Source organism: Clinocottus analis, unplaced genomic scaffold (assembly GCF_023055335.1).
Source record: "Clinocottus analis isolate CAN_PGR_092001 unplaced genomic scaffold, fCliAna1.0.p SCAF_6, whole genome shotgun sequence".
In the NCBI taxonomy this organism is placed as follows: domain Eukaryota; kingdom Metazoa; phylum Chordata; class Actinopteri; order Perciformes; family Cottidae; genus Clinocottus; species Clinocottus analis.
The window spans coordinates 14,183,752-14,198,371 of NW_027176218.1; the positions used below are offsets into that span (position 1 = coordinate 14,183,752).

The 14,620-nt window shown below is 39.7% G+C and overlaps 1 protein-coding gene across 4 annotated transcripts in view; it reads right to left on the reverse strand.

Moving 5' to 3' along the window:
* Positions 1-1,655: 1,655 nt before the first annotated feature.
* Positions 1,656-14,620, reverse strand: part of LOC137803612 (excitatory amino acid transporter 2-like) — a 28,371-nt gene continuing 15,406 nt past the window's right edge. For 3 of the 4 annotated variants that reach the window (XM_068602242.1, XM_068602240.1, XM_068602241.1), the window contains exons 2-11: positions 12,642-12,781; positions 10,818-10,970; positions 10,301-10,551; positions 9,787-9,934; positions 9,009-9,135; positions 8,577-8,810; positions 8,287-8,481; positions 7,401-7,535; positions 6,974-7,244; positions 1,656-5,134 (exon numbers count right to left, since the gene is read on the reverse strand). In XM_068602242.1, coding sequence (XP_068458343.1) covers positions 5,063-5,134; positions 6,974-7,244; positions 7,401-7,535; positions 8,287-8,481; positions 8,577-8,810; positions 9,009-9,135; positions 9,787-9,934; positions 10,301-10,551; positions 10,818-10,970; positions 12,642-12,771 — 1,716 coding nt within the window. In that variant the 5' untranslated portion in view covers positions 12,772-12,781 and the 3' untranslated portion in view covers positions 1,656-5,062. The remainder of the gene's footprint in view (positions 5,135-6,973; positions 7,245-7,400; positions 7,536-8,286; positions 8,482-8,576; positions 8,811-9,008; positions 9,136-9,786; positions 9,935-10,300; positions 10,552-10,817; positions 10,971-12,641; positions 12,782-14,620) is intronic. The other variant, XM_068602243.1, reaches the window with a different exon arrangement.

Sequence of the window (14,620 nt, forward strand, 5' to 3'; positions counted from 1 at the left end):
CAAAGAGAAACAAAACAGACGAAAGTGGAAATAAACCAACCAGTGTAAAGGGACTGGTGATGTTCGATACGTTGCGCTATTTCAATTAAGCTTCACTTGGTCTGACTATTGGCTCTGACATCTAAAATGATCAAAATCCAAAGGATTGTGATTAACCAGAACTACTTGTTTGACTTTCTCATGGACCTGTAGAATAATAACGCCCTCACACACAATAACTGTGTGCTGTGAAGAAATGCCAAAGTTGGTTTATTGAAACAAACTCACTGTCCATCCATCTATCGTTCCAACTAGCCAAAGTCAAACAACATTCATTGAGTTAGGCTATAGGCTTGGCTAATGTTAAAGGCTTAACTTAAAATGTTCTTCTGTTTGCTGGCTCGCGGGTGCAGGTGAACCTAGCTCACTTTGACTGACTATTCCTCTATTTAAAATTGTATTTTGTACACACCTCACCAGATGGTGAAAGAACCCGTATGGGACTGTCCATCAGGTGGGTTTTGAAAAGTATGAAAGCATATTTTACATTTTTAGCCTGTGCTTTTCATTCATTCTTGAGTTGTTCAAGGGATAAAATATAAATGACAAGGCTAATTATTATTAACTTAGCCTTACCATAGTAATCAACATTATTATAGATTATATTTGCCTGTGTTCTAATATGACACATTAATGCTTTCCATTTAATAATTTGTATTACATCAGTAAAAGCAAGACGGCTCGACTGTCTGGAAGTCGTTATGCCACCAACTCAACAACAGAAGCAGATGTGAATATTGTATACGTGTGTGTGTGACAGTTATGTGACAAGAAGTAAAAAAGAAAATCACACAACCAAAAAAACAATATTTAGTTATGAATCAACATTTATTAGTTATATTTGTATATGTACACCAAAGGTACAACACTTATTGATATGTAGAAACAGTTTTTTATGTATAACATAGACCGAGGAAAGAATTCATGTCTTTTTTTGTCTTTTTTCTGAGTAGTGTAACTCCCCCACACATACGCTCTGCCTTTACATCAAAAATACAACAGCTTTACAAAGAGGAAAGGCCTAGAAAAGTAAGATCAGGAAAGCAAGTTGTTGGCAGGAGTACGACAGGTTATCAGCTTTGTTTAGGAGTTTCTTTAAAAAGACACATTTCAGTAGAAAAGGACAAGCTTGAAGATATACTGGCTCTTTGTTTGAAATACCATGCCAATCAAATCCCATTTCATCAATACTATTGAACTCAGCTCCAGTTCCAGGTGTTTGTTAATGCATATAGCTTCTGTGTAGAAAGCAATAAAAAGGCAAGTGGAGTAAACCTCCATAATGTTGATGGCACGTCAACAGTCAAATGTGTGTGAAGATGTGGCGGTTAGACAAGAGAACGGAGGATGTCAAAGATCTAGATATTCATGTCTTGCGGCTTTAAATGCACATGCACCAGGTAAACAAAGATGCCTGAGACTAAAGCCAGTTTCTTTCATTGAAAAGACAAAATGGTTCAGATGAGTCACCTGAGGAGTGTTGCTTATCGTAACAGGCATCTGAATGCATCACATGTTGTTTGCTCTTTCACTCAAATCAACAACTAGGCTGTGTTAAGTTCCTCACTCTATCCTACATACAGGGCAAATTTGACCTTTTCCTTTATTTGTCTCTCTTTTCAGCCACCTTCATCGCAGTAATTTCCACCGAGATATATCTTGTGTTGGCCCCCTCTCTTCAAACCAAAAACTTCCCCTCGCTCTCTTTCTGTCTCTCTCGTTCTTACTCCGTTTCTTTCTCAGACAGTGTTTGCTTCAGGATCAATTTCCAGAAAAGTCTGCTTCGCCACTGAACAGAACAATTATATATTTATTTATGTACAATGGAAATGAATGCACACTGCTTATATCTTCATGAACAAACATTCAAAACTCTTACATTAGATTTAAAAAAAAAAGATATTTATATATTGTTGTGTGACAGGTAAGTAAAACATCTAGTTAACAACTATTAGAGAACAGAAAAACAAGCAATTTATTACACGATTTCCTCTCTATACATTTTGTCTAATCTATTTTTACTCAGGACATAGATGATATATTTTTTTCTAAAGGATTACATTAAAAATGTCACAGCAATGCAACTATATTCCTATATACCATTCTGCCCCCCAAAAGAAAACAAAATGAACGAAACAAACAAAAAACATCTGTTACCTACAATATATACACAAAGTGCAAGGAGGCACTTCAAAATGTCATGCTTTTAAGATAGTGGTGCAAAAAATAATTACTATTTTATTTTATTCATGCTTCTAAAATCTTGAGTTTAGACATAATAGTGGTCCAACACTCAATCCCCATCGATGATACTATGGTCTGTATCGCCTCCTTAATGGAGAGATTCTCTTTTCTTTTCATGAAGATCACAAGGTTGAAATTATGTGTCAGTGCCTTGCTCAGCAGCACGCTGATTACAATTAGAAATGTAGTTTCCATGTTTAAGAGTGTTTGTGTGTGTGTTTATATGTGTAAGGCATGTCAAAACAATAGTGAATGTGTGTGTGTGTCTGTGTCTGTGTGTGTTTGTGTGTCTGTGTGTGTGTTTATGCTGTTTTTTGCTTGGTGTGTGTAAGTCTGTGCAGTGTGCGGGGCAGATCACGAAGCGCACTCTTTGTTGGATCAAAGCACACTTGTTAGCCGAGCTTAAAACAAAGCAAAGTTGAAAGACATCTTCTGAGAGTGTGTTTCAGGAACTAAAGGACATAGTGCTGTGCTAAGTGTTTTGTTAAGTTTCTTAGTGTTACTCTTATTGGCATTTGTTGTTGGGATTTGTTTGAATTGAACATCTTCAAGACAAGGATGTCATTAAGCACAAACGAAAAGAAACAAGACGGGAGAGAAGGACATAATACTGACAAAGAAATCAACAGTCACATCATAGAAGTCTCACCTCTCACCCACGCAAGCTAAAAAAGATTAACAGCCAGTAGTCCAGTTTTATTTCTGTATTTGCAGGTCTTTTTGAACCATTTGGTTCTATGAGAGGAATACAGTATAGTAATATTACCTGATAGGTGGCAACATTCTGACATAATGCATGTGAAGTGTCCATTGTCCTAAAAACAACGTCTTTGAACCCATATGGACACACAGCTGCAGCATCGAGGGTTTGTAGAAACAGTCTTGAGCTCTGGTGGCTAAAATGTATTGTTGTTTACCTTTTTTTTTAGGTCTGGCTTAGCCAAGAAGCTGGCGAGCCTCCCGGAAAGTGATGTGTCTCTGTTTGTGCAAGCCAAGAATCCATCTGTCAGCCAAACCGTACACTACATCTTCCTCTGTTTCTATTTAAAAAAAGGTTCTGGTGGTTCACCTTGTGCACTCTGTCAGTAATAACCGTGTCTGTGCTTACAGAAAGTACGCAGGTTAAGGATCATTCAATCGCTGGAATGTTGTCTGAAATATGTGTGTGCTCCCTGTATGTGCTACGAAACTTCCCATCCCAGCATATTATCATATAATGAAATGACTGTCTTTCAACAAAGACATTTGCAGTAAACTGTCCCCATATTCAAGGTCAATGCTTGGAAAAGAGGCCATTTTGTAAGCTCTACAATGAGAAAGTAAACATTTTAGGGTTTCCCCTGTAAAAGAGTAGACATATAAGCCTGAGTATCTTCCGCTGTCCCTTATTGTGTTTTTAAAAAACTAAAATTTAAACTTGGAATACAATCAGTGTTGACATGAAACAATAATGTGCATGACTTTGATTCTGCCACTGACTGAAAATTATCCTCATTGGCTTCATTTGTGCTGTATCTTTCTGTTTGTGCTATATATTATCTATTTTTGTGCTACAAATTATTCAGATATGTCAATTATGATTTATTGTTGGTTTTTACAACAATGCCTTTGGCGCCTAATCTTTTTTTTAAATTTCATTGGCATTACTAAATATTTTTTGGGGGGGTGGGATAGAGAAAGTGTGAAGTTTTATATTTAGGGCAGTGCTTTTCTTAGCTTTGAGGCTTCAGCAGAAACGGTGGTAATATCAACTGCGTTGCCAGGCAGTTAATAATCAACATAAATGTTAGAAAACTGAATAATATGTTGTAAATGATGTCATGGAGGCAGTTCAAAGGCCTCTGAGTTGATTGATTTTCTGCCTGTTTGGTCCGTATACTTAAGTTGATGATTTTCTTAACTCCAGCTCTCTCTCTCACACACACACACACACACACACACACACACACACACACACACACACACACACGCACACATGCACGCACACACACACATAACATTTAAATCTCACTCAACAGGTAACATAAGGACAAGTCGCTTTCCTTTACAGCAGAAAATAAAAGGAAAACAAAAGGGGATACAAAAAAATGCCGTCCATGGTAAGATTTGTGCTTTATAATTCCTCTGTGACTGTGCTTGCAGGTTATAAGGCTCAGTGTGCTTATCCTGTTCTTGTTCTCCCCTCCTACTCTCTCATCAGTTTGCTGGAACTCAAGGATAATGGGTAATATTGGGCAAATGCAGTCAGATGCAGTTTAAAGTGTGAAAGTTTGAGACTCAAAAGCGATGTGTTTAGATGAGAGACTTGTGCACACATGTTGATGGTACTAACACGGCTGAAATTGAAGAAAGTTCAGTCCAAACATTACCTTGGTTGCCATGATTAATGCTCTCATTTCTTCTCTCATCTTAAGAGCATCTCTTGTAAATGTAGAACCAGGATATATTGCTAAGCGTAGCTTATCTAACTTTTTTTTTTCTCGTCCTTTCCTCCCCAAGCCTTGAAGTATGTTGTGCAAGTATCTGCTAAACGGACATAACTGTGCTCTAACAGGTAAAGTATACCTCTGTTATCGTTTCACGTGAAATAAGTGAATTAGTATTATAAATCAGTCAGATAGACAGTTACAAAAACTTTTAAAGGGACTAATAAAAAAAGAAAGCTACATAAAAAAACAATTAGTAGTTCTGTTCATGTGACTTTTTTTTTCATTCACTCTTTTTTTCACCAGATAGGAAAGCTTGTGGAGCCCAGGAGCAGGGGATCTCTGTGCTGCCATTATTCATGTTTCCATGGTCCCTCTTCAACAAGCGTGCACTCCGCAGCAGAGCCGTTAGTGGCTGAGGTTACCTGTAAGCAGTTAGCAGGGAGATCCAAACAGTTGATCCAAGGCACAGACAAAAAACACAGTTTCTTTGTAAGAAAACTTTGGATCTGCTTTACTGATTCAGTGCTTCCATCTAAGTTTCAGCCAAGCAATCTAATTGGTCAATCATGCTTACAAAGTTCTTCAAGCATGGTTGACCCTCACGTATTGCTTGCTTTGCCATCAAAGAGCAAATTTACTAAATTAATGCTGCTTTATCCTAGTTGGCATATGTCGAGGTAGTAATTTGAGATAACACACACACACGACTGTAAACACTGTGTAACTGTAAAGCCAGGAAACCATTGAGAACATTGGTGTCTGTGATTTTGGGTGCTGTATGGTACTTTGGCATTAAAACATTGCCTCTGAGGCATCATAGCTACTTTGCAATGTTCAACAACTCTGGAAGAATACTGGAAATCCTGTACAAGAGTGGAGATGATGACCAAAAACTCAACAGGCAAGACAACAAATAAAAATACAATGAATGAATGCAAAACAGACAGATTACTTTGGAAAAACAAGGTGCAACAACTACATGATGAATGCATTGTTAAGTTGAACTATTTTGCAAGCGCCCTACAGTAGTTTGCATCTTTGGAAAGAAGGTTAGAAAAGTCATACTAGTTACAGGCTAAACAGACCAGAACACAGTAGAAATTGCATGGTGGTAACTTGTGATAGCAAGCCTTTGTGTCACATTCATATGTAAATGTCTTTTATTAAATATAGATCCAGATTAGAGGATATCACTTCATACTATGGACAGATCACTTGTGTGACAGGTTGCCAGTGTTGCTAAGCAACACCTTTCATCCTTTAATAAATGAATAGGCTCATCAGTAGACCTTTTCCGCCAGGGTGCGTGTTTATGTGTGCGTGTGTGTGTGTGTGTGTGAGTGTTTGTGTGTTCATGTGTGTGTGTGTATGTGAGTGTGTCAGGGTACAGGACCTCTAAACACCCATAAATTATTCTAAAAGCCCAGAACACGTTGGCACGCGCTATGTTACACGTCACAGTAACTGCTTTACAGCTTTCAATTTTCACAACAGCGTTCTCACAATGGACAGAAATAGCTGGTGTGAAAATGTAAAAAAAAAAACGAACTGGGAATGAGTCACTGACAGTGTGGTTGAAGTGTATATATAGGGAATTGAACTACTAATTATCTTCAACACTTTCCTGTTTAACAATTAACCTTTCAACAATTAAAATCCCCTACATTTTAAAATAAAGCAGAATAAACCACTTCATATATATAAAGCTGAACAAAAGGAAAATGCAAACTAAATTGATCACAGAGAAAGGAAAATTATTCTATTGAGACGTTTTGTTTAGGACGTTGGATGCATTGTGAATTCTTAATAGATGGGAAGGCTGCTAAATAATTCCTCAGGGTCATATAATGATGAGGATTATCTGGATCTGCCTTTTGAATTAGAGCCAATCCCCAACAGGTTACAGCCATCTGATGAAGCTGACCACAGAGCAGGAGGTGTTGTATCCCTCATTTTTAAAGACTGCACTCAAAACATGTCAGAGTTTGTGTCATGTTGAAAACATTTTGGCTTGAGCGCTTTAAATTTTCGGATGTTGATTCAACACAAAAACCGCTATTCAAGAAAAATGAAAAACATACGTCCACATGCATCAGTTGTTCTCGTGCTACCCTTCTGTCTTAAAAGAACAGTGGGTGGATGAAGATTATTATGTACAGAGATGCAATGAATAAAACAGAGTCAAACAAACATGCAGGGAGAGCATGCAACAACAGAGAGGGTTAAATACAAGTCTCTACGTCCGGAAGCATTAATTGTACCTTGCATTCATCTACTACGACAGAATTGTTAGCAGTGGCACTAGAGGTAGCGATAGCGGTATCGGTTGTGGTTAAGACGCACTGGTTGGAATTGTTTTCGTGGTGGTTCTTCATGTCATCGTAGTAAGACTGGTTCTTCGACATCATTTCAATGTCGTCGGATTTGGCCGCATGTGTGTCCAGCTCATCAAGCTCAGCCTTGGACAGGTGGTACACGATGCCTGCACCGTAGGAGTCACCCACCACATTCACTGAGGTCCTGAATCGATCGCTGAGAACAGAGAAAAGTATAAACAGATGTTTTTACTAGATGAGGAATATACCAGCTGGGATTCCGAGATGCGTGGAAAGAAGAAAACCTTACGTAGAAGCAAAGGGAAGAATCAACATGTGACCACAAAATATGTTTTTGTCTCGTCAAACTCACAGCAGCCAGTCAACAGCAACCAGCAGACTGATGTCCTGGGTTGGCAGGCCGACAGCGGTCAGGATCAAGAGCATAGTCACCAGGCCGGCACTTGGAATACTGGCAGCGCCAACACTGGCCAGGGTGGCTGTCAGACTGGAGGAAATCACAGCAAAGCAGCAGTCAGTCACATTTCCCAAACCTACCACACCTAATCACAACTGAGCCCGCACCCTGCCATAACTCCTCAAACTGGAACAAACGTGGACACACCACACATGAAGACATACATTTTCGATGGCACTTGTATATGAGAGCAGCAGCTGAAGAGCACCAGAGTAAGTCCTCCATCACATATGATGAGAGGTTTAAATGTGAGGGATGGGATGTTTAATTCAAGGGTTGTGAAGATTTTTATGTCAATAAATGTCAAGTGGAAGGTTGTCTATCCTTGACTCACTCTGATACCAGAAGAGCATTTGGGAAACAGATTTACAGATTGGTGTTTATCTTCCTGCGTAGCATGAGAACGGCACTAGCACATGCTGTCACTTCCTGCTGGTGGTTTATTTACTCGTCTGTCAATTTCTCCTCTAATGTTGCTGCTTCAAGCCACAGATGATTTTCTGTTCACTGTTAAACACCCTTACACTAATGTTGTGTTTTTTTTCTCCTCATTTATTAAGAGCTAAATGTGTTTGAGCTCATTTTAAACCCCCTTTGAAGAAGAAGAATTACAATTAAGAAACCTAAATTTACGTCCATTCAAGAAGACTTCCATTTGAGGATTGTTGAAATATAATGGAAGATTTCATCATTTTGTAACACTGATGTTGACATTTGATACATAGACTTCAACATGTAAAGGATTGGCTCAAGGATGAACAAATCATAAGACTCTCCTGACCTGACAGTGATAATCTGACCAGGGTCAAGGTGGATGCCGTTCATTTGGGCAATGAAGATGGCTGCAACCGCCTCGTACAGAGCAGTTCCGTCCATGTTGATGGTGGCACCCACTGGGAGGACAAAACGAGTGACTCTTTTGTCAATACCTAAGTTCTCCTCCAGACAACGGAAGGTGACTGGCAGTGTACCAGCACTGGAGGAACAAGACAGAAAAAGGAAAGTTATACGTTGTATACTGTACTTTGTAGAAATAACAAGAACCAACTCTCCATTTATCCTGATCCAGACCTGGAAGCTGTCCCCAGGGCAGTGATCCAGGCCTGGAAGATTCCCAGGAAGAAGGTGAAGGGGTTTTTCCTGACAATAACAAAGTAGATGGTGGGCAGGAAGATTGCTCCGTGGATGATGAGGCCAACAATCACAGTCACCATGTACATGCCCAGCTGCCTGCCCACCACCTCCAGGTCCTTGATGGAGATGATCTTACCACAGATAAGACAGGCAATACCGAAGGGAGAGTACCTGACAAAAAGAGAAGCATTAGTTATTACTTAAAATACAGAAGACGAATTTGTTAGGACACAATTTGTTTTCTGTCTCACATAGCTATGATCTTTTAAAATGTAATGACTGGAGAAAAAACTTGACATTAACAGTTATTTCTGGCTCAAAATAACTGAGTTTCAAAATGAGTCAATGAGATTCGTAAGTGATACTAACCACATGATACAGATGACAAGTTTCATCACAATCTCATTGAGGATGTTGAAGAATTCAAGCATGAGTCTGGCCCTCTCGCCCATCTTGCCCATGCAGATGCCAAATGCAATAAAGAAACCAATCATACCTGTGGCAGAAAATCAAACTTCAAATACCAGCGTGGACAGATGAGATGATGACCACATAAGGGGATTATTATAAAATGAGAAATGTTCCATTAACAGCCAAAACAGTTTGGTTTGCCCACATATTTTCAACTGCAAATTGTAAATGTAATGCTGTGACTATTGCTTAAATTTTTCGATTTTTTTTTTTTGGTAAGTTCATCATTTTGGCCCAGACAAAAAAACATTCTCAAACACCTATCAGATGAATTTCCAATGACATTTGATAGAGATATTCATCTTGCCCTGAGAAATAATCCAAATGACATTGGTGATCCTTGACTTGTCCTTAAAGATTCACACTTTTTTTGTTTTGAGTGAAATGTCTCAAAGGCTATTGGCTGTATTGCCATGACAAAAGTCTGTGTTGTGTACATTGTTTTATGACCAAATATCTGCAAATATGTTGACATGCTGATCAACATCATCTTATGTTTAGTGATAATTGGCAAATGTTAGCAAGCTAACATGCTAAACTAAGATGGTTAACATGCAATAGTATACATGCTAAACAGCAGTACAGCCTCAGCGAGGCATCGCTGTAGACTCTTTTTTTGTTTAGTTTTGTTTTGTTTAGTAGTAATATTACACACAATGTAAGTGTTTTCACATACCCAGAACATTCATGCCACTTTTGAACTGAAGGGATTTTTTGACAATGAACTGAGGCTCCTTGGTAATGTTAGCCAACAGGCCTTCGGCAGTTGTTGCATTGAGATCCTCCGCAATAACCACCTCTACCTTCTTTGTGACGGTCTGGATCTGAGTTAAAGGAGGAAAACATACTAGAACTGAGTTTGATCAACAAAGCTGGTATCAGATATGATGTTTTCTATGACACAAGGCCACTCAACTGTTAATAATCATGTTCTGCTTCTTCTATGATGTGTCCTTACAATACAAGGTGCATTTGCATTCATCTTAATAATTTCTCAGCTATATAAAGAGAGTCTCTCTAACTTGATTTTGAGCAACACATTATATTCCATATTAAGTGATTGTACTTATCCAAGACACAACAGTGATTTTCATGTATCTCAGACTTTCTCAGCATCAAGCACTTGCACTGAATGTCAAACATAAGCATTACATCGCGTGTGTAATCTTGTTCGATTCATCGTCATTTACCTGTTGGAAACAAGCCTGCACGAGGTTCTCTGGGAACAGGTTCCTGATCAGATCGAAGAAGGCATCCAAACTGGACACTTCATCGTTCTTCTCTCCTTCGCCCAGATTCTCCTTCAGTTTGGGGTTGCCAGGGTGGATGACTAACACCAGGATGACTCCCAGTACAGCAGCAATAATAGTTGTGCTCATGTAGTAGACCATAGCTCTGGTTCCCAGGCGACCGCTGGATTTGGCATCCAAACCAGCCAGACCTGCATTCAAAACAAGCACGATTGTGTTTACTTTGTAGTTACTTTGAGTTTTTGAATGAAAATGGTCACTATTAGGGGCTCGCATAATAGTATTTGATCATGTGCATGATGCATGGCATTAATGTCAATTACGATTTCAGAATCAGGATCACAGCCACATTGATTTGTAATAAAGCAGAGAAGGTGTAGATGAAGATTAAGTGTACAATATCCAATATTATTGTATTGATATATGTATTTGCCATAAGAGAATAGTCCCACTGCACCTGTGATTAAACTGGAAATGATGAGTGGCAGGATCAACATCTTCAACATCCTCATCAGGATGTCTCCCGGAAAAGCAATCACCATGACAATATCTGGATGGATCGGGGAGGCGACACGAAGCAAACACCCCGATACAGCTCCCAAGATCACACCTAAAGTTTAAGAAGATGTGTGAGTGAATGAAACTGCAAGAGTGCATAACAGCAAAGTAGAAGAGAATTGGAAATTAAGTCAGATATTGAGAAGTCAGACAAGACATTTGAATTTAACAAATGAAAGTAATTTATCATGGGTGTACTATGCGCTAATGTGAACATCTTAGATATAATCCATAAAATAGCAAATGAGCTATAATTATCTCCATAAAGAAGCCTTAATAAATGACTCCTGTCCTATCAATTCACTTGTTAGGAACTGTACAACACTCTGTCTGCTCCACGATTAAAGAGGACATGGGTTGAGAAGATAAAAACCAAAACCTGCTGAGAGAGAGTAAAGCTCATGGAGGATTACGATCAGATCTCTTTGAAGCAGAAGGGAGGAGGCAGCATTTCAGGTTCCCCGGTGAAGCATTTGCAATCCCACCAAACCCAAAATGTTTTCGAGGATTGTTTTCACTTTGTGGCAGGGCAAGTAAAAGAGACTAATTAAGGAAGAAGTTGAGCCGATTCCTCACTGGCATATTTCTGCCATTCAGTCCTCTGGCCTCCATTCACTCTCTAAAGCTTGAAAACGATGTCATTCCTAAGAGAAGTCCCTCCCTAACAAAGTCCCTGTTGACCCTTGACATACTTCTTCCAACAAACGGTATTTTTCCGTCCACACAGTGTTTCTGCCTCTAAAGGTTAGGATGACCTCTGTGTGCTCTAAGCCCCCTGTAGCAACAGCCTCCCAGGTCCGGCAGTTGGCCTCTGTGTCTGTCCATCTCAGACCACACACTCCAGCATGCCCCCGGGGCTGCACTTCCTCTACTGCCACATCACTGCCAAAGATCACACAGGCCCGGGACATTGTTTATTAACACACACTGGTATCAAAAGCCTTGCAGCTTCTTTTTTTTTGTAAGCTGTCCTCTGTGCTTCTATCTGTCCCCCAGTCTAGCAGCATCCTGTGGATTCTGCACACCCAATGGTTTTTGGATGGCACTTGATTTCCTGCCTTCTCTTTGGCCCATTTGCAAGTTCCCATTCAGGCTCTTATCTGCGAAGTGACAGATGATCAATGATCATGCTGGCTCGCTTGCTTTGCGAGACTCCTGCCAAGCGGGGTGAGATGTTCACATTACACATGCTCACATAAACACACATCCATGCACGCAGGATACACATAGACAGGCACACACACACAGCTAAAGGAAATATACAGTACACCCATACATGCATATACACAATCGGACAGGTTCAAAGCCTATTCTTGTTCATGGAATACAGTATAAGATTGTGAGGGACCACATGGCTGCCACACAGAGCAAACTATAAATAATATGTGCAGCTCAAACCCAAATATGATTCAATGCTTAGAAGCAGACCTTGCATGACTACTTGTATGCCCTTTTCTTTAAAATCCCCCTGTGGCACAGTGAGCCAATGCTATTATCACATTATGTTTGTGCACCGCCAGAGGCTGTCTGGATGTCCAGTGCTGCAGAGAGCATTTGATAGCAACAGGTGGCACTACGCTGGGGAAGGTCAGGACACTAGTCATCTTACTGGCTGGTACACTGAGCAAGCACAGATGGCATCTCCCCCTCATATTATGAGCAAGCTGCATAATTGAGCTCTGAGTTACCAGAACACTGTTACGCCGGCGACGAGGTAACTTACCGAGGACGGTGAGTGTGAGCAGAAGGTTCTTGCACATCTTGGAGCAGATTTGGGCACATTTGGACTGAGGCCTGGCCTCAATGGGCTCCAGGTGACTCTCATGCATCCTCACCTCAACTTGTTTAGGCATATTGTTGGCACTGTGATAGAGAGAAAGAACAAATTAAACTGTTATGAACAAAATGCATCAAGTATCACATGATTATGTTCTGTTATGTGTCGTAAGTGGGAAAAAAAAACTAGGCATTTAATAACAAGAAAATAGAGCACTTTAATAAATAAATCAGATCTTTTTGGGTGTGCATGATGTGTCTGAAAATATATCTCTGATAATGTTCAAAAGACAACACTGCACGGTAAAAAAATTGTTACGCATTCAACTGTGTTGCCAAGCTGTCACTCCAGCACATGATTGCTATTGCTGTGCCTATAGCCAACAGATGGAAGCTGACTCCAAGCTGCTGTTTGCATTCCTTTGGGGACAGTACTTCAGAGACATAGCATCTGAAGTCAGTGCATTCAAAAATATATATAAAGAAGTTCTGCATTTTGATAAAACATGTTTCGTAAGAAGTTAAAGACATGTGTACATTATGCAATTTGACTGACTGATATGATTTCCAGGATAGTTTTGACCAAGTACTGTTATGTGCACACAGAACAAAATAGTACAAACAGTGAAGACACTTGCATCCTGAGTACAAGTTTCAAACCCAGTTAAACTATGGGGACTTAACAACTTAAAATGATGTATCATGTCGTCATCATCGTCTATGTTTTTTAATAAAATACTGTGGTTCAGTGTAGAGAATCAGAGACAAATACCCCAAGTAAGTGTAGACATCCATTTAAGATGGCGAAGTAAAACAGATGCCCACTTGACAGGTTGAGCAAACATATATCCTGTTCAGACCTATTCACTCACTTCTACATTCACTGTCTCAGTCATGACTGTGTGACAGTGAATTTAGAAGTACACAAAACTCAAATACAATCGAAGGAAGAGATAGCTCAGTCACGCAGCGTAATTAGTTCAATGAAAAGTGATTTCTCATAACAGGCAGCACAGTGCAGTTTCCTGTGGTCCGGGCCGAGGTGTGAATGTATCTGTTAGCCAGAAGAGAGCCAGCTGTGTGTCTGTGTGTGTCACATGCCACTTAAGCAGGTGTTCGGTAACTCAGTAAGAGCTTTACATTCGTCGTCCCCTCAACAAGTTGCAGGAATAATATATCATGTTCTGTTGCTCAGTTTGACAATATTTTTGTCTACGAGATAATATGCATGTGTCTGTGTTCATATTCATCTTCAATAAGCCCATGCACATGTCTGCTGTGACGAATTACAAAGACAAGCAAAGAAGAAATAATGTGACTCTGACCTTTCACCTCACCCCTTGAGTTCATGGCGTGGAACTCACAAATAAAAGTCTTAATGATTAAATTATTTTTTTGTTAGCCTTCATGTCCACTAAGAAGTCAGAACACTGTTTTAAAGTTTAAACTTCAAAGGCAAAGCAGCGAGATGAACTCAATAGGCATTCAGAAAACCTCCTTGCAACCAGAGGATCTTTATGGCCGTATTGTTGTTGTGTAAGTAGTCAATAATAATTACACACACACACACACACACACACACACACACACACACACACACACACACACACACACACACACACACACACACACACACACACACATCTCCCACAGCACTGTAAGCTTGGCCATAGGAAGACCACCTGGTCAGCTTCCAGGCATACAGATGGACCAGTCCTGTCTCCTCTTGTTAATTTCAAAGTGAAGTGTGAAATACAGAAAATACATGAAAACAGCAGGCAATGGTAGCCAACCCCATTTCATACTTTAGATAATAGTCGAATGAATTAGTAAAACCCCAGGAATAAAACCCAGAAGAAATGTCATTACCATGTAATCCAAGAGTGATGAGTGCTGTTAATTGAATTTTTCCCAGTTTCGCTCCCT